We start from the raw sequence: 22583 nt of genomic DNA, 5'->3' as shown, positions 1-22583 counted from the left end.
AGGAAGGGTGTACTTCTAGGTAAATCCATGGGTTGCTTTTGTTTTGTTCTGTTTCAGTTGAATTTGAATATGACAGAAATGTTCTGAGGAGGTGACCGGGGAGAGGTGTGAGGGTCTGACAGGCGTCCTCAGGTGAGGAAGTGTGTGCAGGCAGCAGGCTAGCCAATTTTCTCACTGTGGCTTCAGACCCTCCGTGACTCCTCCATGCTGTGACTACAGGCTCAGGCCATCAGGTCTCGCCCTTTTGTTCTGTGGAATTACTAATCTAGTATATTTTTCTATTGAGTCTTTTTTTTCCTGACGTTTTACTAGTGAACATTTGACAATAATAAAAAGTCTACTGTGGGGCTGGAGAGATGCCTCGGTGGCTAAGAGCACTTGCGGCTCTTGCGGAGGACCTGGTTCGGTTCCCAGCACCCATGTGGTAGGTTAACAACAGTTTATTGACTAGGTTTGGTAACTTAGACCGATAATCCCAGCATTTAGGAGCTGAGACAGGAGAATTACCATGAGTTTGAGCTATCCTAGGTTACAAGGTGACACTGTGTTTCCAAAATACAGTTTAAAAAAAAAAGTTCATGGTTACACAAGGTTCCCGATTATTTTTGTAGGTTAGTTCCTAAGAGTGGAATTACTCAGATCAAAGGGTAGGAGGACATGTATAACATGTCATCAGTTTTTCAAGTGGCTTCTAAGGAGACAGTCAAGATTTTCAGAAACATAGCTGCTTTTTAGATTCAAAAGACACTTTTCCTTTCCGCTTCTCTTCACAGGGGACAGTCTAAACTGCACAGAGGGGAAATCAAGTTAAACTCCCAGCTGGACTTAGATGACTCCATACTAGAAAAATTTGCTTTCTCCAATGCTCTCTGCCTCTCAGGTAAGTTATTCTGCTTTGTGCAGATGGCATATTACACTTGAGTAATGAGAGCCAGGTGATGGTGGTACGTTCCTGTAATCCAAGCTCTGGGCAGAAGCAGGCAGACCTGAGCTCCAGGCCAGCCTCGTCTGCAGCGTGAGTTCCAGGACAGCCAGAGTTACACAGAGAAACCCTGTCTCGAAAAAAACCAGGGAAGAAGAGGAAGTCCGGTAATGATATCGTGGTGTTTTCACAACACTCAATTCAGCCTTAATATTCCTTTTTCTTTAAAAAAAAAAAAATGTATAAAATATATCGTCCCCTGGTTGTTCGTTCCCTGTTAATTGTGTTGATGAAGCTTCACTTCTCTGAAATGTGTATCATATTACTGGCTGGCACTCCTTTGTTCCCCTTTCTCCATGACTGTTACCCTCAGTAGCCTCTAATCCAGAGAGGGCCCAGACCTGTGTAACCGGGAGCAGGTCACGGCAAGTCACAGTGCTGAGATCGTGGCTCCTGGCACACCAGAGGTGCTCAGTGAGGGTTTCCTTAGCTTGCTCTGCACCAGCCTGCAGGGCCAGGGTTTACCCTGTGGGAAGCCTTCGGAGCTCCTGTGCTGCGCTCACAACCCTGAGGAGTATAGGAAAGGCCACGGAAGTCACACCCCTGCCTCATCTACAGCAGTATCCATAGGCGCTGGGTGTGTTCGGCATGTCTGTTTTCTGAGATGTGAGCAAAAGTTTGGAATAGGAAATACACCTGTGTTCTGCCAACAAGTCTCAGAAAGCTGAAGTCCACTTCCCTTCCTGTCTTCACTGCTGTCTTTTAGCTTCTTTTGTTCCAAAGTTTTAGTACCTTTGCCTTTTGTGTTGTTTTGGATTGAAATTATTAAAAATTCCATTGTTGGACCAGACTGGCACGTCCTTCAATGTGAGCACTCAGGTGGCAAAGGCAGGTGGACCTCTGTGAGTTCAAGGTCAGCCTGGTGTACGTAGCAAGTTCTAGGCTAGCTGGGGTTACATAGTGAGACCTTATTTCAAATATAATTGAGGGGCTGGAGAGGTGGCTCAGCAGTTAAGAGCACTGGCTGTTCTTCCAGAGATCCCAAGTTCAGTTCCCAGCACATGGTGGCTCACAACCATTGATAATGAGATCTGGTGCTCTCTTCTGGCATGCAGGGTTACATGCAGGCATGTATACATCATAAATAAATCTTACAAAATGTTAATTGAAACTCAAGAAATTGAGCGACAGAGAGGGAGGACTGATGAGCAAAGGGGTTAAGACTGGGCTGGTTTAACCCCCAGAAACAGCTGACCTGACAAGGGTTAGCTCTTGAATCCCAGACTGATGCCTGGGAATACAGCATGGGACTGATCAAGACCCCCTGAACGTGGGTGTCAGTGAGGAGGCCTGGGTAATCTATTGAGTCTTGGGTAGTAGATCAGTATTTATCCCTGGCATACAAATGGACTTTGGGTGCCCATCCCACAATTTGAGATGCACTCTCACCCTGGACTCTTGGGGGAGGGTCTAGGCCCTGCCCTGGATGAAATGACAGACTATGGACACCCCCATGGAGGGCCTCACCCTCCCTGGGGAAATAAGGGAATATTGGAGGAGTTGGTGGGAGGGCACAGGAGGAGAGGAGGGAAAGGGAGAGGGACCTGGAATTGACATGTGAAGCCACCTTGTTTATAATTTACATTTAAAAATAAAAAATATATATAAACTTTTTTTAATTGAACCAAGTGGTGGTGGCACACGCATCTAATTCCCTAACTGGGAAGGCAGAGGCATACAAATCTCTATGAGTTCAAGGCCAGCCTGGTCTACAGAATGAGTTCAAAGCCAGCCAGGGCTACATAGAGAAACTGTCTCAGAAAAACAAAACTAAGTAAATAAAATAATTAATTGAATAAAAAGTGTCAGGTGACATTCCCTTCTCATGTCTGGGTTACACTTTGAAAGTGAAAACATCATTTTTTATAGCCCAAGTCAGAGGAACTTCTCAGGGTCAGGGTTGCAGGTGTACACCACCATGCCCGGCTGTACATTTGCTTCTTAAACAGTTATTGAGTGGCAGCAAAGGCACCATGCCAGTATGTGTTCTGTGTGGATGTGACCATGATGGTAAAGAAAAATTCTTCTTCCTTCTTTTCCCAGTCAAACTGGCTATTTGGGAAGCAACACTGGACAAATTCATTGAGTCTATTCAGTCAATTCCAGAGGTAATTATATCAGCTCTATGGTTTTTGTCTAGAATTGGCCTCTTGGGGAAAGTACTAATTGCTCAACATGATAATATGCACATTTGAGTAATGATAACTAGAAAAGCTGTAGAAAGTATAGTAAAAACACTTTCAGTTTACACATAAGATGATGGAGTCAGGATAAGGAACTCCACGTTAGATTTTACTTGAAGACTTCAAATGACTATGATTAGACACTGCTTTCAGTGTGATTCAGTGCTGCGGGTAGCCCAGTGGTAATGCAGTTGCCCAGCATTCACAAGATCCTTGGCTTTTACTATAACAGAATAACATGACTAGTTGTCCTTGGGAAAGTGACCTCACTTTTCAGTTAGGTGATAAGGAACAGGTCGGAGCTGCAGAGAGGGATGTGTGATTAAGAGCACTGGCCATTCTTGCAGATGACCTGGGTTTGGTTCCCAGAACCCACTTGGTGGCTCACAGCTGCTCATCACTCCAGTTCCAGGGGATCCAATACCCACTTGTAAAGCACAAACATACATGCAGACAAACGTCTTACACATAAAAGAAAAATACATCTCTTTAAAATGAGAGACAAGGAATGTTTATCATTGAAAAGACTAAAAGGGACACATTAGCTATGTCTTCTGTAAACACAAACCAACATTTTTGTGGGAAAGGGTTATTTTGGAGCACGGTTTGTAGCTTGGCAGGTGCAGGGGTTTAGGCCTTGGTGAAGCAACACCTCGTGCCAAGAAGCTCCTGGTGGGGCAGCAGCCAGGAAGCAGTGAGGAGGGAGAAGGCCCAGGGTCCCAGCAGCCCCTTCAAGGCCATGTAACCAGTGGCCTAACTGCTTCCCACCAGGCTCCACCTCTAAAGGTTTTAACCACTTTCCAGTAACACGAGCTAAGGATGAAGCCTTGATGGATAGCTCCCGGGGCCACTCAGGAACCAGGCTGTAGCAGAAGGGATGCAAAGCCTGAGTGTAAAATGCTGAACGCTTGATGTGAGTTAGGACATCTCATTGGGCAGCAGTTATCTAAATTATTCCTATAAAATGAAGTGTCCCTTGAGAACATGCTACATAGTCCTAACACTGATTAGAAAGATGTATGTGCATTGTCCCCCAGTGTCTGGAGGATTGACTGTTGCAAGAGTACTCCCCACCCAGGGTACCAAAATCTGTGCGTGGTCATCCTGGACGAGAATGTCGATGTTTGCTGCAATGTATGTAGAATAACAAAGGAAGAGAGTGGACCTGCTCGACAGAGGTGCAGGTTTTAGTATTTTCTGACTGGGGTTCATTGGAGCCACAAATGCAGCCCCAACAGACACAGGCCCATTGTGTATGGTTTTTTGTTTTTGTTTTCCTTCCAAATAGGCATTAAAAGCTGGGAAGAAGGTCAAGCTGTCTCACAAAGAAGTTATGCGGAAAATGGGTGAGCTCTTTGCCCTCAGGTACAATGCCCTCTTGTAAATGACGGAGTTCCTTTAAGAGAAAACATTTAGCTATGAGCAGGAAAAACTCTTCCTCTTTAGAAGCAGGAAGGCTGAGTCAGGACCCTCAGGAAACCTGATGGATACAGACGAGGAAAACTCATTCATTAAACATGTCACACATCACAAGACTCTCCAGGAAAACAGGGCAGTGCATGTAACGTGAGCGTGACGGTTTACACTTACTGAGTGCCATTGCTATGGGAAGTTTTACCCTAGTTTACCAAGTCTGACCCTGTGCAGTGGTACAGGTGAGGAAGACCCTGCCTCCTAATTGGCACTTCCTGTCGTTGTGGAGTGACGTGTCCTAGTTGCGGTTGTCTCACTGGGCATGTCATCTAGTTTCCTCCTTTGCACATGGGATGAGCATCCAAAGCTCCTTGCAGATGTTGTCTTCCCGCTCGCTTAGACACCCCGCAGAAGAGGTGTTTCTCTCACACCGCAGGGATGCTCACTCAGGATCATTCATTACGAGCATCCAGACTTGTGAGACTCTTTTCCCTGTTCTCTAGCTAATACAAGCAGAATCTGATAAACAGATTGTAGTACCCAAACTCAAACATTAGTACTAAGTAAATTTAATTTGAGAATAGTTTCTACAAAGCCTGACTCTCCTTACCGTTTTAATCTTTACAATGAACGTGTTTCTGTTACTACAAAGAAAGTAATGAGTCAGCGGGGGCTCATTGGTGAGGTGGTGGCTGCAAGCCTGGCAACCTGTGCTTGACCCTAGGAGCCCAAGCAAAGGCTTGCAAAGACGGGCAGTCCCCAAAACTGACCACTGACCTCTTCTGCTTTCCGCCACACGTGTGCTCACACGCACACACACATCACGCATAATCACAGTAGCGATTCTTAAAAAGAAATAGGACTCCAAGTAGTGGTACACGCCTTTATGAGTTCAAGGCCAGCCTGTTCTACAGAGTGAAATCCAGGATAGAAAGCAATTGAGAATCAGAATCTTGTTGCTGCCCCAGAGAACCTGAGTCTGGTTCCCAGCACCACATCAGACAGTGCACAACTACCTGTACCTCTCACTCTAGGAGGCCTGACAGCCTCTTCCAGCCTCCAAGGACATCTGCATGCACATGCAGACATACATGCACATGAACAATAATAATAAATCTGTTTTTAAAAAAGATGTAGTGGGGCTGGAGAGATGGCTCAGAGGTTAAGAGAGGTTAAGAGCACTGACTGCTCTTCCAGGGGTCCTGAGTTCAATTCCCAGCAACCACATGGTGGCTCACAACCATCTACAGTTCAATCTGGTGCCCTCCTCTGGCATGTAGGCAGAACACTGTGTATGTGATAAATAAATCTTTAAAAAAAAAAAAGATGTAGTGATCTGTGAAAAGAGTCCTAGCTAAGATGTTAGGAAACGTTGCGTCTTGGGCTGCCGCTGTAGCTATAGTGTGTGCCTGGCATGCACAAGGGAAACCATGGAAAGGATCAGAAGTTCATGACTCTCAAGCTAGTCAAAGAGTTTGAGGCCAGGGCAGACTAACATGAGACCTTGTCTTTCTTTTATTTATTGTTTTTTCCAAGACAGAGTTTCTCTGGAACTTGCTCTGTAGATCAGGCTGGCCTCAAACTCAGATCCACCAGCCTCTGCCTCCCAAGTGCTGGGATTAAAGGTATACACTATTGCACCTGGCTAAGATCTGGTCTTTTAAAAAAAAAAGAAAAGAAAAATGTTACAAGATATAGTGGTGCATGCCTTTAATTCCATTGCTGTGGAGGTGAAAGCAGTGACTCCCAGGTCAGCCAAGGTAACACTGAGATCCTGTCTCAAAATATAAAAACAAAACAGAAAATTAAGCTGCAAATTATATATATGGTATTATTCCTTTTGCATAGCAAAAAATATTATTTCTCTTGATTTATAAATGCACACAAGTCTGTTTGTGAAGAAATGTACAAATAGGCCTTTCAGGGACTGGAGAGATATCTCAGTGGTTAAGAACACTGGCTGTTCTTCCAGAGGACCTGGGTTCAATTCCCAGCACCCACATGACAGCTCATACCTGTTTGTAACACTAAGATCTGACACCCTCACACAGACATATATGCAGGCAAAATACCAATGCAAATGAAATAAAAAACTATTACACAAGTATAACGTGCATTGTCCCTGCTAGCCTGGTCCCAGAGCCGTGTCAGTCCCAAATGATCACACAGAACACTGTATTAATTATGAAGCTGTTGGCTGTTTGCTGTGATTTCTTAATGGTTAACTCTGACTTATTAATCCATAATTACTAATATATATTTTTATATGGTCTTATCTTACTGAGAACACCAGAATTGAGTCCTCTCCTCCCGGGGATCACATGACAACTCTGCACCCTTGACTGTATTTCCCAGAATCCTCCTCGACTCCTAGTCCCACCTATCTTGCTTCCCTGTTGGCCAAGAGTGCTTTCTTTATCAACCAATATGACAACATATACACAGAAGGACTTCCCCCATCACAAAAGATTAAATAAAACAAAAACAAATCGGCCAATCAAAGTGTTCACAGGCCTGTCCTCTTTTTAGAGAATAAAGGGTTTTGCATTTGGAAGACTAAACAAGCTGACTGCTGTTTCTGCTTTCTTCTCCAACATACATCTTAAAGAACGAACAGTTACTTGTATTTTACTATGCAACATGAATTTCCATTAAACTAAATATTTTTAAAGTAAACTCAAGGGCTGGGCATTGGTGGCACACAACTTTAATCCCAGCACTAGGAAGGCAGAGGCAGGTGGATCTCTGTGAGTTCAAGGCCAGCCTGGTCTACAAGAGCTAGTTCCAGGACAGCCTCCAAAGCCACAGAGAAACCACGTCTCAAAAAAAAAAAAAGTAAGCTCACAATTCTGATGCCAAAGTATGAGTGAAACTAAAGAGTGCCAGTGTGGCAGCACATCCCATAGTATTCTTAGTTAATAGAGACTAAAGGTCACCCAGAGCCCAGCTAGTCTGAGCTACATGCGCAGGCTAGCCTACATAGCCCTGTTGAAAAGAAAGAGCCCCTGCAGATTGCTGCCTGGCTTGTGCTTGCACAATAACAAACACATATAGAGGGATCTTGAAGGTGGCCAGTGAGCCCAAAGTGAGAGAAAGGGAAAACTGCGAGTAACAAGAAAAGTGAGGTTTACCCATCCTTACCTTTGTATTTCTTCCTGCTTTTCCTTTAGAGGGTGCACAGGGGGGTGTGGGGGTGGGGAGGGGTGTTTGTGTGTGTCCACTTCTCAGATAGTTTTTGAAGAGCAAGTGCTTAAAACTGTTCTCATATTGTACCATGAAAATGTGGAATATAATAGAAACTGATTTTTAATTTACCATAAATAAAAAGCTAAATTGTGCTTTCTTATTTAAGGCACCGTATAAACTTGAGTTCAGATTTCTTGATGACTCCCGACTTCTACTGGGACAGAGCAAACCTGGAGGAGCTTTATGACAAGACCTGCCAATTTCTCAGCATTGCTCGAAGAGTTAAGGTATGTATTTTTAAAGGGAGAAAAGATGTGTAAGATGGTGATGGCACAGGTCTTTAATCCCAGCGCTCGGGTGGCAGAGGCAGGTGGATCTCTGAGTTCAAGGTCAGCCTGGTCTACAGAGTGAGAAACCCTGTCTGGGAAAGCTGGAGAGGGAGTAGAGACAGAGAGAGGAGAGAAAGAGATTCCCCACTACAATTTTATCACTGAAATTTTCAGCTAAGTATGTACAGTTGCATTTGGAGAAGTACTATTTGACTTCTGGTCATGTCTCCTTAGATTCCCACTACCTCCTCTTGTCTTCTTTGCAGTCAGTTTAGTCTTGTTCTTAGGAGACTGAGGCAGGAGGATTTGCTTTTGAACTCAAGACCAGCCTGGAGTAAAGATACTATGTCAGCCCTGACCACCTGAAGAATAAAATATAAGGAATTGTTCCAAGAGGGTTTTTTTGATACAAAGTATCACCCTATAGTCCAGGCTGGCCTCAAACTGTTGCTAGAGGGGTTTTTAGATACAGTATATCACACTGTAGCCCAGGCTGGCCTGAAACGTAGTGATCATTTTGCCTTAGCCCTAGTCCTGAAATTCCAAACATAAGCCACCATATCTGGCCCCACTCCTCAGCTTTCTGTGTCAAAGGCTCAGTTCTAAGACTTCTGGGTTGTTCTGTTTTAATGTTTCCTTGTTCTTGAGGTGGAAATCTCATTGCATTGTCCAGGCTAGCCTTGAACTTGGGAATCCTCCTGCCTAAGCCTTCCAAGTAGCTAAACACGTTTCTTCATTGTTGTGTTATATGTGATATGCATGGTACATGCTTGTATTCATATGTGTGTGCACATATAGATGCACACAAGCATGTAGAGACTAGAGGGTGACTTCAGTCTTCTTCTGTGCTTGTCTATGTCTATAAAAAAGTTATTTCTTTGTGTGTATCTGTGGGTTTGTGTGTGTATTCAAGGAGTACATGTGTGTATTCAAGGAGTACATGTGTATAGAAGCCAGGTGTTAGATCCCTTGGAGTTAGACTTACAAGTGGTTGATATAAGCCACCCACACTCTGAACTGGGTGTTTGGAAGAACAGCCAGTACTCCTGTTAAGCCGCACCCCCCCCCCATCACACTCTTCAGACAGGCTCTCACTGTCCCTGGAGCTCACTGGTTCATTAAGGCTGGCTGGCCAGCAGAAACCTCAAGGATCCTCCCGCTTCCTCCTCCCCGGCTCTGGCGGTACGGACATTTGCTTCTGTGCCTGTTTTATTTTCCATTACATTTTCTTATTTGTGTGTGCATATATGCCAGTGTGCATGTAGATTAGGAAACTTTATTTCTCCTTCTACCACTTAGGTTCTGGGGCTTGAACTCAGGTTGGCAGGGTTAATGGCACGCGCCTTTACCTGCTAAGCCATCCTCTAGGCCCTCTGCCAAATTTTCACGTGGGTGTTAGTGATCAGAAATCGGGTCTTCATGCTTGCAGTACAGGCACCTTATCTGTCAGCTCAGACATCTCCCCAGCCACCGCCTACTGTTCTCTGCTGAGGATTAGTGACTGTTTCAAATGTCCAGGCACAATACTGATTTTACATTTATTCTGTGGGGCTAGGTAGATGGGTGTGTGGGTGCTACAGTGTGCATAAGGAAGCCAGAGGGCAACTAATTGGGACTCAGTTCTTTTCTTCCACTGTGTCGATTCTAGGAATTGAACTTATGTCATCAGGCTTAGCAGCAAGCCCCTCTACCCACTGAGCTGTCTTACCAGCCTTAAAGTTACTTTTTTTTCTTTTTTCTTTTTTTTTTTGAGACAGGGTTTCTCTGTGTTGTTTTGGAGGCTGCCCTGGAACTCACTCAGTAGACCAGGCTGGCCTCGAACTCACAGAGAATCCGCCTGTGTCTGCCTCCCCGAGTGCTGGGATTAAAGATGTGCGCCACCACTGCCCAGCCAAAGTTACTTTTTTTTTTAACTTTCATTCTCTCAACAGCTTTTAAAGTTCTCATTGTCTTTTGTTGTTTCCTGACCTACACTTTTCAATATTACTTCTAACCACTTCCCAGTCACCTTATGTCCCATCAAGTAAACTGACATAATTTCAAAAACCTCCCCAAAACACTGAATGCTATTCAGTTCTAGAGTATATCCTTTCTCCAACCCAGACATTTGTCCTTTGCATAATAATCCCACCAGGGGTATCTACAGTTCCTCACTCATCCTGGTGTTCCTTTGCATCAGCAGGACTCAGCACGGCTGTCGGTGGTGCTGGAGTTCTTCAGTAGACAGTGTAGTCTGATAACCAGCTGTCTGAGACATTTGATGCCCCAGGCTGTCTGGACAGACAGAAGGCTGACTTTGCGAGTGGCTGGTTAGTGCACAGGCTGAAGATAAGGATGTGAGGGGGATGCTGAAGCTCTATGCGGATGTGAGGGGGATGCTGAAGCTCTATGCAAATGAGGCCTCTCAAGTGCCAGCATTGGCTAAGCCCTGCCATGCAGGGGTTCCCCCAAACTAGCAGCTTAAAGCATCTTTCTCCTAGTTTTATGGGTCAGGTCCTCTCTGGAGGCTGCAGGCATCTCTGCGGACCGCTGGGAATGGTCCCCTTCCTGTCTGGATTTGGTCCCTCTAGGCTGTGGGCTAAGGTCCAGGTCCTTGTCACAAGATCGTCTGTACAAAGCATCTATTATCATATGCATATTAAGAGTCCTAGAGTAAACAAGACAGGAGGCAGTATCTTAGCACCTAATTACAGTCCCAGGCAACTTGTGACTTCTGCAGGGTTCTGTTTAAAATAAGTCCGAAGGCCCGCCATATTCTCAAGAGAGGAGGTATCGCTAGTGAGCACCAGGTCAGGAACATCTAGATGGTAGTGTTCACTTTAGAAGCCTCCTGTGTAAACAGTGACCTACATTATTTTCAGCAGCCACATGGTGCCACGTAACCATCAGTAACTCCCAGACACTCACCCGGGACATTCACTTGTATAAAATAAAGTCTAGATTAAAGGCGTGAAGACACACCAGCTCAGATGCTGGAGCTCAGTTGGCAAAGGACTTCCTAGTGTGTCTGGCATCTCCAGCACCATCTGCACACTGGGAGCGGTGGTGCACACCTGTAATCCCAGCATTCACAGAGACAGGTGATGCAGAGTTCTAGCTCATCCTTGGCTACATAGTGAGCTGGAAGCCAGCCTGGGCTACATGAGACCCTGTCTCAGAAGGAAGAGTACAACACTGATTCCCTAAGACTGGGCAGTGTGGCGGGCAGGTGGGGCTAGCACTGCAAAGGAATGGGAGTGAACTGGCAGTGAAAATGTCGTTACAGATGTTTGTTAGAATCCAGAGCTTAGATGGGCATGTTATGTAAATTAACTTGATAACAAACCTCATGTTTTTTAGGTGAAGCTGTATTTATTATGATTTCCTTTGCTGCCTCTCCATGTACTTTTGAGTGTAATCCTTACAATGAGATGTAATATGACTGACACCAAGTTGCAGGCTTCTCTCCCTCCTAGGACCAGCGTGTTCCCACTCTTTTGAGCTTGAAGAACTTGATTAGGAAACAGCCATGCGCTCAGGGCTGTCTGCATTGCTGCTGCACCACAAGCACCGTTTTCCTGACCTCCGCTCTGGTGGAGGGCATTTTCAGCCTTACCCTTCCAACCACACTTCCCTGCATGTGTCTCCCAGCTGCCTCAGGCCCTCCACACCGACATGCTTAGGCATCCCCTGAGTCCACTGTTACTCCCCACTAGTGTGTAAACTCTGTGACATCTGCTACTATATTTGTAGAATAAACAGGAGACTAGGTTTCAAAATAATTATATTTTCCTGGTTTTGAAACTGCTTTGGCCTGGGCCAAATGCTTGGGTTAACCCAGCTTTGAACTAAGAAAATAGATTTTAGTCATCAGGAGACTTAAAAGACAGACTTGAAGTTGCTCTGGCTGGCCTGGAACTTGGTAAATAGTCCATGCTAGCCTCGAACTCAGAGATCTGCCTGCCTTTGCCCCGGATACTTAGATTTAATGTATTCACCACCATTTTCTGCAGGAAAGTTCCTTCAGATTTACTTTCCATGCATGTCTGTGTGGGCTTTTTGCAGTCCGTGAGTTCAGATGCCTGGAGCCCAGAAGAGGACGTCAGAACCCCTAGAAGTAGTTACAGGCGGTTGTGGGCTGCCTGGCATGAGTGCTGGGGACCAGCCTAGGTTGTCCTTTGCAGGAGCAATAAACACTATTGCTGAGCCCTCTCCGGTCCCCAGGAGGCTAACACTGCTCAAATCGCTTTGGGGTCTTTTGGGGGGGGTGTTTTTGTCTTGTAAGCAATTATTGGGAGAGAGCATGATCTCTGTTCTGTGGTCACAGCTGAAATGGAGGTCTGTCAGCAGTTTGAAGAGAAGTAAGCTTAAAGATGAACTCATTAGAAGCCAGGTCTAAGCAGTCAATAGATAGAATGCCGCCCTAGACATTTAATGATTAGAAACTACACGGTGGGCCTACCAGCCAGGGGAGCTGTGTGTAATGTCACTCACTAGTAAAGCAGTAGGATGCTCGGTGTAAGAAGTTGTGTGTAATGTCACTCACTAGTAAAGCAGTAGGATGCTCGGTGTAAGAAGTTGTGTGTAATGTCACTCACTAGTAAAGCAGTAGGATGCTCGGTGTAAGAAGTTGTGTGTAATGTCACTCACTAGTAAAGCAGTAGGATGCTCGGTGTAAAACCCCGAGTATTGACATAAAGAGGTTTCAGTTCACACCTAGACCTCAGCTCATACTGGCCAAACCGGCACCAACTAGAATGTTCGCCAACTTTACGGCTTTCAGAGAAATGTACAAGTACTAAAGAGTATATAACTGCCTGGCACTGACATCCAGGTTCTAAAATTAGATTCTATTTTGTGTGACAGCCGTCCACACCCCACTCCAACCAGTTTGTCCAAGGTGTTATAACCTTTGCTAGTTCTGCTAGAAGTGGTGCCTTCTAGTGGTGAGTTCCAGGTTACATGCACTACTTAGTTCCGTAGAAAGGTGCCTTTGTACTCACTTCAGTACATACTCAAATCTGAACCGTGGAGATTAGCATAGCCCTGTGCCAAAGTAGTCTCGGCTGTGCTTAATAAAGTCAAGCTTCCCTAACAGAATATGAGGAACCCCATTTTTAAAATTTCCATCAGAGGCTGGAGAGATGGCTCAGTGCTTAAGAGTACTCACCAGCTGCTCTTCCAGAGGACCTGGGTTCAATTCCCAGTACCCAACATGATAGCTCACAGCTGTCTATAACCCCAGTTCCCAGGGGATCCAACAACCCTCACACAGGCATATGCAGAACATGTTTTCTTAAAGTTTAAAACCTCCATTTTAGGAAAACTAGCATTCCAAGTTTTATTTTTTTCTGCATACAAAGGTAACATGGGCTAGAATTAATTTGGTAGTGTTTGCTATCAAGCATAAAGCCCTAAGTTCAGTCCCCAGCACTACATATAAACAGATGTGGTGGTTTGTGGCCCTCTAGGAGGTGAGAGCAAGACTATAGGCCACCCTAGGTTACAAAATAAACAAGGGTCTGGAGAAATGGCCTGGTGACTGAGTGCTTTCTGATTAGTACCAGAGCGAAGATCCCAGCACCGCTTAGCATAAGTCTGATGGGTTCTTGACTCTTGTGCCCCCCCCCCGCAGGCACTTGCGCACCCATACATTCAGAAAGACACACACAGTAAAACAAAGTTGCACTGCAAAATGTTTCTAGACAGAGTCACTGAACACTGTTTGCTAATGGCTAGTTGTCTTTTGAGGACTAAGCAGCAAGAATCGGGTGAACTGCGTTATATCTAAGTCTGTATTCTCTTTAGATAAAAATGCATGACGCTCAGACGTTTCTTGCAGGTCATGAATGAAAAGCTTCAACACTGCATGGAACTAACAGACCTCATGCGGAACCACCTGAATGAGAAGAGGGCCCTTCGCCTGGAGTGGATGATCGTCATTCTCATCACCATCGAGGTCAGCGGTAGCTGTGTGGCTCCAATGGCCACTGCATGGGCTCCATAGCCTACAGGCGGCATTCGCTAGTCTATCGTGTACAGCCTGACATCAGGTCAACTGCCGGAGCTCGGCTTGCCATGTGAGACAGGCAGTGACAGCGCCCTCTCCAGGGACACGTCTCTCTCACGGCAGTCTTGAAGTCACTTGAGCTGCTGATTGTTAATTCTGTCAACTTGACACAATGTAGAATCACCAGGGATTTGTGAACCTCGTAAAAACCCTTCTTACGAAATGAAATTCAGTTGCTTCACCATGAAATTAATAACTCTCCCTTTTTATTTTCCTAAGGTGATGTTTGAGCTGGGAAGAGTGTTTATCTGATCTTGTAATAGGAGCATCACTGGAAGAGATAATTCAAGTTCTGCAACCAAAAACTGCCAGCATTCACTTTGATTTAAATCAACTGTCACTGGCGTGGGACAGCTGTAACCCCAGCGCTCTGAAAGCAGGAAGATGAGCTCCCAACTAGCCTTGTGCTGCACAGGAAACCCAGCTAGGAGGGGGGGGGGCAGATGGTGGCGCATACAACAGAATCAACACTTGAAAAGCAGAGGCAGAGGACTGCCTCAAAATAAAACAAACATCTTAATGACCTTTTGCAACTTTTTAAAAAAGATTTATTTATTATTATGTATACAGCATATATGCCTGCAGGCCAGAAGAGGGCACCAGATTTCAGTACAGACGGTTGTGGGCCATCTCTCCAGCCCCTTTTGCAACTCTTAAATACATTGTTGCCCGAATAAAAATTATGAATATGTTGGTTGGGTCAGCACACCCAAAGTTCAGAAGGGCATTGTTCATCAGTTTTAGTGACCACACTTGTTCACAGGCACACTGCCTTTCACCCATCAACCCTCTGCACTCCAACATGGAGGAGGCCAGTCTCCCTGCCGACCCTTCATTGCGTGCAGGACTCATGCGCCACTCACACCAGAAGCATAAACTTTAAAAACAAACCAAAAGAACTTGAACATATTTACTTTCACAGCCTTAGTCTGCCAAGGCCACACTTCATGTGTGTGTGCCTCTTCTGCATTACTTTGCACTGAAATGGAATGTTCATCTGTTCCTTGGTTAACTGGTGCAGTTTTTGCTAATACTGCTGAGTAGCTGGCCTTTCTTTCCAGCACACTGCAATGGTGTGGTAGCTGTGTCCCAGCTGAGATCCCTGTATCCAAGGAGTTGGGAGCCTAACTGGCAAGCCTCCACGACTTCCAACACAGTAGCATCTCTCAGCCACCCTAAGTTTGGTCTGTTTCTTAAACCATGTGAAGGGACAGTCACCTTGATGAGTACAGCCTTTTTGAACCAAGGCCATTAAGTTTACCTGTTAAGAAATCCATTTACAAAAAAGTTAACAAATTCCAGTGGATGGTAACTTCAGATTACCTAAACAAAAAATCCTAACAATTTCAATAAGCTAATAAAACTATGATGCCTGATAACTCTGAGAAAATATTTATAAATGTTGCAAAAAATTATTTTCATAAACATTTATTTGGATAAAGTTTTATGAGGAAAATATAGCAAAAGCAGAAGCCAAAGGGATAATGCAGATTTTGAATAGTTTTCCTGTATTTCAGTGACTCATGGTGGAAATTAAGACATCACATTGTTTTCGTTCCCTGCTCCAATGTTGCATGTGACAACCACACAGCACTGTATACCTACTCCAGTGGTCACTCCTCATCCAGTTCAGCATGATTACAAATTCTTACACATTTCTCTCAACCTCAAGACAACCCTGCTCTGCAAAGTTTACCGGCAGTGAAGGCAGAAAGGAACCACTAAGTCACCTGCTTTAGGGACAGGCTTAGACATCACTGTTTGACTTTTAAAACTTGAAACAGAGATTTAAACCTTTTAACTTGGCTTCCATATGGGAATCTGCTTGTACAGTAACCTTTTTTTTTTTTTTTTAAAAAAAAGGTTGCTATCTATGAAGAGTAGATTGAAGTTAGACTTGCTAGTGTTTATCAATAGAGAGCACAAACTAAGAAAAAAACAGCCAAGTGCTTCTGATGGGGAATGTCCTTCTGTTTCTTATTGGTTGATGAATAAAACAGACTGGCCAGTAGCCAGGCCGGGCTACTATATGAGAATTCTGGGGAGAGGCAGAGAGGAGCCACCAGGAAGAGATGCCATGTAGTGGCTGAAGGAAAACATACTGGAGCCTTCTCCAGTAAGGCCATGTAGAAATACATAGATTAGTAGGTATGGGTTAATTAACTAAGAGAGCACTGGCCAGAGAAGCCTGAGCCATCTGCCAAACGGATTCTAATTAAGATAAGCATCGGTGTGTTTATTTAGGGCTGAAGGGCGGCTGGACCATTCAAATCTACCACTCCTGCCCCAGGACTGGTCTTGAGCCTAAGCCATGTGACCCAAGAATTTTACTTCTAGGCACCACAATTAATTATGTATCTAATGGCTCCTGTTTAAGCTTGTTAGAATCCTTTAATTTCGTGACCCTCTTTGTATAATGTGACCCACCATCCTGGGTTTTCCTGAGTGAAGATTTTACAGGAGCAGTACTTGCTGACTGGTGGGTGCAAAACTGGCAAGAGCTGGCCCCCATCTTCAGACCTCTTCTCCAGCACTAATGATGGGTGGAATGCTACCTTCCAGCGCACAACCCTGTTGCAATGCTAGAGCCACAGCTATGATGCCTCTTCTACCATCAATGGCTGCTGTCACAAATGGAAACACATCAGAGGAAGCACAGATGCTTCTCAATTTACTACTGTGCTCTACTGGGACCGACCACACACACACACACACACACACACACACACACACACACACACACACACACACACACACACACACACACACACACACACACACACACACACCTCCAAGGGGGAAAAACTACAGGTGAAAAAATATAAATAAAATACTACTGTGCTCTACTGGGACCGACCACACACACACACACACACACACACACACACACACACACCTCCAAGGGGGAAAAACTACAGGTGAAAAAATATAAATAAAATGCAATACCTAACCGTCAAACACCTTAGTTTTCCAACAGTGCCAGCTAGCAGATGTGATCAACAACTGGGAGCTATAGCTCCCTCAGGAGAATCAGACTACATAGAGTGCACCAGCAGCATCGTCAAGGAGATTTGAAGTCCCCCTTGACTGTGGGACCAAGGATAAAACAGTAGAGTGCCTGCTTAGCACAGACAACAGCACATCAAACAGCCCTGTAGTGATGCTTATAATCTCAGCACTTGGATGCAGACAGTTCAAGTCATTAATTCCGCCTACCTTCAATAGTTCAAGACCTGCCTGCCTTACAGGACTCTTAGAAAACAAGACAAACGCATGGCAAGTTTCCTTGTAAATTCTACCATTTAAAGTCATAGTCAGGTTTAGTGGCACACACCTTTAATCCCTGTACTCAGGAGGCAGAGGCAGGTAAATCTCTTTTGAGTTTGAAGCCAGCCTGGTCTACATAGTGAGTTCCAGGACAGCCAAAGCTACATAGTGAGTCCCTGCCTTAAATAAATAAAACAATATAGTACTTTACTTAAATAAAACAATTTAGTACTTTAGCAGGGCATGGTGGCCTACACCTGTAATCCCAGCACTTGAGAAGTGGAGGTATGAGAGTTCAAGATTATCGTAGGATACAAAGTAAATTCTAGACAGCCTGGGCTATCAGACCCTGTCTCAATGGGAAAAGGAAAGGGGACGGGGTCGGGGACGGGAGGGGGGGGGGGGCACAGGGGCCTGAAGAGATGGTTCAGCAGTTAAGAACACCTGCTGCCAGAGATGGGTCTGGAGTTAACATCTGCTCTTGAGGACCCATATTCAATTCCCAGCACCCACATGGCAGTTCACAAGTTCCAGGGAATAGGACACCCTCTTCTACACTCAGGCACCAAGTACACACTGAGTGTACACACATACATGTAAGGAAAATTCATACACCATATAAAAATAAATCTTTGTTCTAAAGTCAACATAGGGTGTACAGTTTCAGACTAGCTTAAGGTACATGAAACCACTTCCCCCCCAAAATTTACTTCTAACTTACATATGTATCTTACTTTATTTAGTCAAATTAAAGCAGACACTCTGAAATGGCTACAATTTTTATAATTCTATGTACATAAAATGTGGAAAATTTAAAACTACAGTATAGCCAACAGATGGGAGTTCCAGGGTAGGGGTAGGAAGAGGGTAAATCTGCAACAAAGGAAACCAATGGAAATTTGAAGTGATAGGCCCTTCCTGAATCCTTGGCAGTTATTATACATATATAGTGTTGAAATTAACAGGACTGCACATGGAAAGAAAAATCAACTTTATTGTATGTATAATTTGAAGTTATACAAAGTTTACAGAAGTCATCTATTTCAGAAATATATTAATGAACACCATCACTTACTGAGATACTATGCACCCCCAACATTGTACTAACTTAATTTTACACAACTCGAATAAATTTATCCCTGTTGTAGGTAAAAAATGAAGGTTAAGAGCACAATGTGTTAGATGCAGCACAATTCCAGACCAGATCCAACTGCAAAGCCTTCTCTTTCCTGTGTCCCTGTGCCTGTGTGTGTACTTGAAGCCAGAGGCTGGGGGTCGTCACCACCATTCTTTTGTGTGTTTGTGCGTGTGTGTATGTGTGCGCGTGCGCACGTGCAGCATACATGCAGAGGTCAGAGACAACGCTGTGAGGCTAGGTATCTTCTTCCACGTTTACATGGGCTCCAGGAATTGAACTCAGCTCAGCAAGCTTGCTCAGCAAGAACCTTCACCTGCTGAACCATCTGACAAACCCATCACCTTGTTTTTTGTAAGCTGCAGTGGCTGGCCAGTGACTCTCCAGCTCACTACTCTAGGTGGAGTTATGGCCCCACAAGTCTTCATGCTTGCACAGCATTTTAGCCACGGGAGTCATCTCCCAGCCCCAAAGCTTCTCAACCAGGACATAAAACACGGGTTTGTTCCCTTGTTCATAAACATCAATCGTGACTCCTCCCACAACAGCTCGCTCCTTTGTTCCATTTCCAACTCAAGACAGTAACACAGAAACACAGGTAAGTCACACACATTTTCACAGCATCACCATCCAAAAAAGGAATTCTGCTGCGGTGGAAATGCTCTCTGGTGTCTGTGCTGTCACCTGTACCAGGTGTGACTTAGCTACTGGACTGGACCACAGACATCTAGAGAAATACACATTCTAGAGGAACGAGTAACTTACGATGGCAACTTACCACCAATAAAGGAAAACAATTTAAGGTAGTGTCACTCAACTAAAACTACTTTTTGCACACCTCTCCAAAACTGAAGAGTCAGTTTCCATACCAACTTCATTTGGTCTATCACAGAACTTCTGTAGAGTAGGAACAACTGTATATTACATCACCTCATTGTGTCCCTCCTCACTGCACCTCTAAGAAGAGCAGGGCTAACCAGTATATATATATCTCTCTCTCTCTCTCTCTCTCTCTCTCTCTCTCTCTCTCTCTCTCTCTCCCTCCCTCCCTCCCTCCCTCCCTCCCTCCCTCCCTCCCTCCCTCCCTCCCTCCCTCCCTCCCTCCCTCCCTCCCTCCCTCCCTCCCTCCCTCCCTCCCTCCCTCCCTCTCTCTCTCTCTCTCTCTCTCTCTCTCACACACACACACACCATCTATACCCAGATGCTTCCTACAACCACTTTTCCATTCAGTGCTAGTGAGAAAAATACTCTTAGATCCCCAGTCTTAACCCTTCAATTACAAATTCACTGCGCAAAGCAAGCAGATAAGCATCAACTGTTCACAAGAGCTCACTCAAGCTTACTGTGGGGTAAAGGTTAAAATATGTATCAAAGTAACCATGTGGAGGTGGAAACTTATCTCCATTGGTAGGCAGGGTGTTTGTCTAACATAAAGGAAGCCCTGGGTTAGATCTCCAGGGCTCTATAAACTGGGAGTGATGGCGTTGCACACCTGTAAGCCAAGCACTTGGGAGGTGGAAGCAGACCAGCAGTTTCAAAGTTTAAGGTCCCCTCTGGGTTGCCTGATCAGACCACCTGAACCATATCACAGACTAGGAAAAGGTTGCCAGGTAAGGCAGTCCACAACAGTAAGCAGTACTTTACACACAAGGATAGGACCATAGAGGACATGAAGTCCCAGGCCAGCCTAGGCTACCAAGTGATTGCGGAAAAGGTTAAGCAAAATGTCTTAAGGAAAAAGCCTGTCATTTTCTACCTGTATAATACAAGTACAAAATAATCTGTATGGCCGGGCGGTGGTGGCGCACGCCTTTAATCCCCAGCACTCGGGAGGCAGAGGCAGGTGGATCTCTGTGAGTTCCAGGCCAGCCTGGTCTACAAAGTGAGTTCCAGGACAGCCTCCAAAGCTACAGAGAAACCCTGTCTCGAAAAAAAAACAAAACAAAACAAAAAAATAATAATCTGTATGTCCTATTTATTTAAAGTTTCCAATAGGCAATGGTGATTCATTCCTTTAATCACAGCACATAGGAGACAGAAACAGCCAGTTACATGATGAGTGTCTCAAAAAAAAAATTCCCATGAAAATTTCACAGCACAGAAAACTAGGATGGTAACCCAAATCATGTATGCAATCCCAGCTACCTGGGGCAGTACACACCAAGCTAAAGGCCAACACAAGCAATACAGTGAGACCCCCATCTCAAAATAAGAACTGGGGACTTACCAAAGTAGCAAACACTCGCCTAGCACACAAACCGGAGTCATACTTCGCCCTCTTCTGGACTCTGAAGGCAAGGCACCGGCACATGGGTACACATACACTATGTTGTTCACAGTCTCGTGTACTTCAACAGTACACTGGCAGTGCTGCCTGGGACAGTCTAGAAGCATGCGGCTGGGGGGAGGCTTTGAGTTTGCAGCCTGCCCTCTCCTCCAGCTTGCCTTCTCTGATTCAGTGGGTTGCTAAGAAGCAACCTCTCAGCTTCCTGTTCTCCTGCCATCATGGACTCTACATCTGGAACCATACACCAAAATAAACTTTCTTCCTTGTTTCTGGTCATGGTATCTTATCACAGCAACGGGAAAGTAACTAACACGTACACCTATATACGTAATTAAAAATAAAACGTTCTTTAATACCCACAGAGACAGGAAAGATGGTTCAGTGGTCCAAGTTCCCAACACTCAATCCAATGCCCTCTTCTGGCCCACAGAAGTACCAGACATCCATGTGGTGCATATAAGCTCACAAACACACACATAAACATAAGTAACTATGCAGAAGTCCTTGAAATATATGTACTACCCAGGTCTGCAAACTGGGAGACTAGATATCTATACTGTAACTTCTTTAAGAAAGATTAAAAAGCAATTAGCAATTTTCTCATCAGTGAGCAGATTATCCCTGATAAAGGTCAGAGAAAATCTTAGTTTCCAAAGACTGAATCAGGCCTTAAGCCAGAAAATTCCTGAACTTCTGAGTCTCCTTTCACAGTTAAGCTGAGCAGAGAAACTAGACACCCTTAGAGGAAAAGAAAAACTGACTTCATCAACTAATTACTCACGACTGACTTTAGCAAGGTTTGATTCCATCCTAACTCATCTAGGAACTGGAGAAACAGCACCGAGCCAGCTACCACAATATTCTGCCCCTGAGGAGGAGGAGTTTACAGCCTAGGCCTGTGCTGTGCACTGCCACTAGAAGGCAGCTCAGGTGCAGTATGCGGCTGCTTCTTCACTGCTGCTTGGATAGCTTGCTCTGGGAGAGCCCGGATGCCAAGCATAAGGACACTTAGCAATCCAATGAAGACTGGGGGGCTGCAACCAACACTACAGGCAAAACAGTGAACCACCTTGAAAGCAGATCCAACAGCTACAGCAACTTGACTGAAATTCCTGGAAGACCCTGCATACAGAGCCTCTCAGCTCCACTACTCCCTGATACCTGTGACCCACAAAAACTTTGTGAGATATATATGCCTTACCTTCTTAATGTTGGGCTGGTTACAACAGAAAAATCAGTTTTCCTCACACTGAGAGCTCAATTTTACAGGTACATACACCTTTAATTCTGGCACTGGGAAAATAAAGGCAGGAGAATCCAAAATTCCAGGGAACACAGCAAGTTCTGGGCCAGCTTTAGCACAAGATTCTTCTTTAAAAAATGATTTAAATGGGCTAGAAAGATGGCTCAGAGGTTAAGAATGCAAAGACCAATTAAGTTCCCAGTACCCACAGCTTAACTTCTACCTAACTTCAGCTCCAGGGATCTGACCTCAGACTTGAGTGAGCACACACAAGTGAGACAGACAGACAGACAGACAGACACACACACACACACACACAATTTAAAAATGTGGCTCAGCAGGTCAGAATCTGCTATGCAAGCCTAATGTCCCAAGTGTGATCCCCAGAACCCACATAAATGTAAACGAAACCTCTACAGCACACACCCACCTGTCTATATACACACAGTATTTTTAAAAGGCATTCACTAACATCAATCAGTTAGTGAATTCTCAGATTTGCATGCACT

The 22583-nt window shown here is 44.8% G+C and overlaps 1 protein-coding gene across 2 annotated transcripts in view; it reads left to right on the top strand.

The window, feature by feature from the left end:
* Rmnd1 (required for meiotic nuclear division 1 homolog) overlaps window positions 1–14861 on the top strand; it is a 31866-nt gene extending 17005 nt beyond the window's left edge. For both annotated transcript variants that reach the window (XM_005065886.4, XM_021224611.2), the window contains exons 7-12: window positions 774–880; window positions 3026–3090; window positions 4454–4530; window positions 7931–8051; window positions 13915–14031; window positions 14362–14861. In XM_005065886.4, coding sequence (XP_005065943.1) covers window positions 774–880; window positions 3026–3090; window positions 4454–4530; window positions 7931–8051; window positions 13915–14031; window positions 14362–14394 — 520 coding nt within the window. In that variant the 3' untranslated portion in view covers window positions 14395–14861. The remainder of the gene's footprint in view (window positions 1–773; window positions 881–3025; window positions 3091–4453; window positions 4531–7930; window positions 8052–13914; window positions 14032–14361) is intronic.
* Window positions 14862–22583: the final 7722 nt, after the last annotated feature.

Source organism: Mesocricetus auratus, unplaced genomic scaffold (genome assembly GCF_017639785.1).
Source record: "Mesocricetus auratus isolate SY011 unplaced genomic scaffold, BCM_Maur_2.0 Super-Scaffold_100018, whole genome shotgun sequence".
Lineage (NCBI taxonomy): Eukaryota > Metazoa > Chordata > Mammalia > Rodentia > Cricetidae > Mesocricetus > Mesocricetus auratus.
Note: the sequence above shows the minus strand (reverse complement) of the source record. Positions and strands in the feature narration are given on the sequence as shown.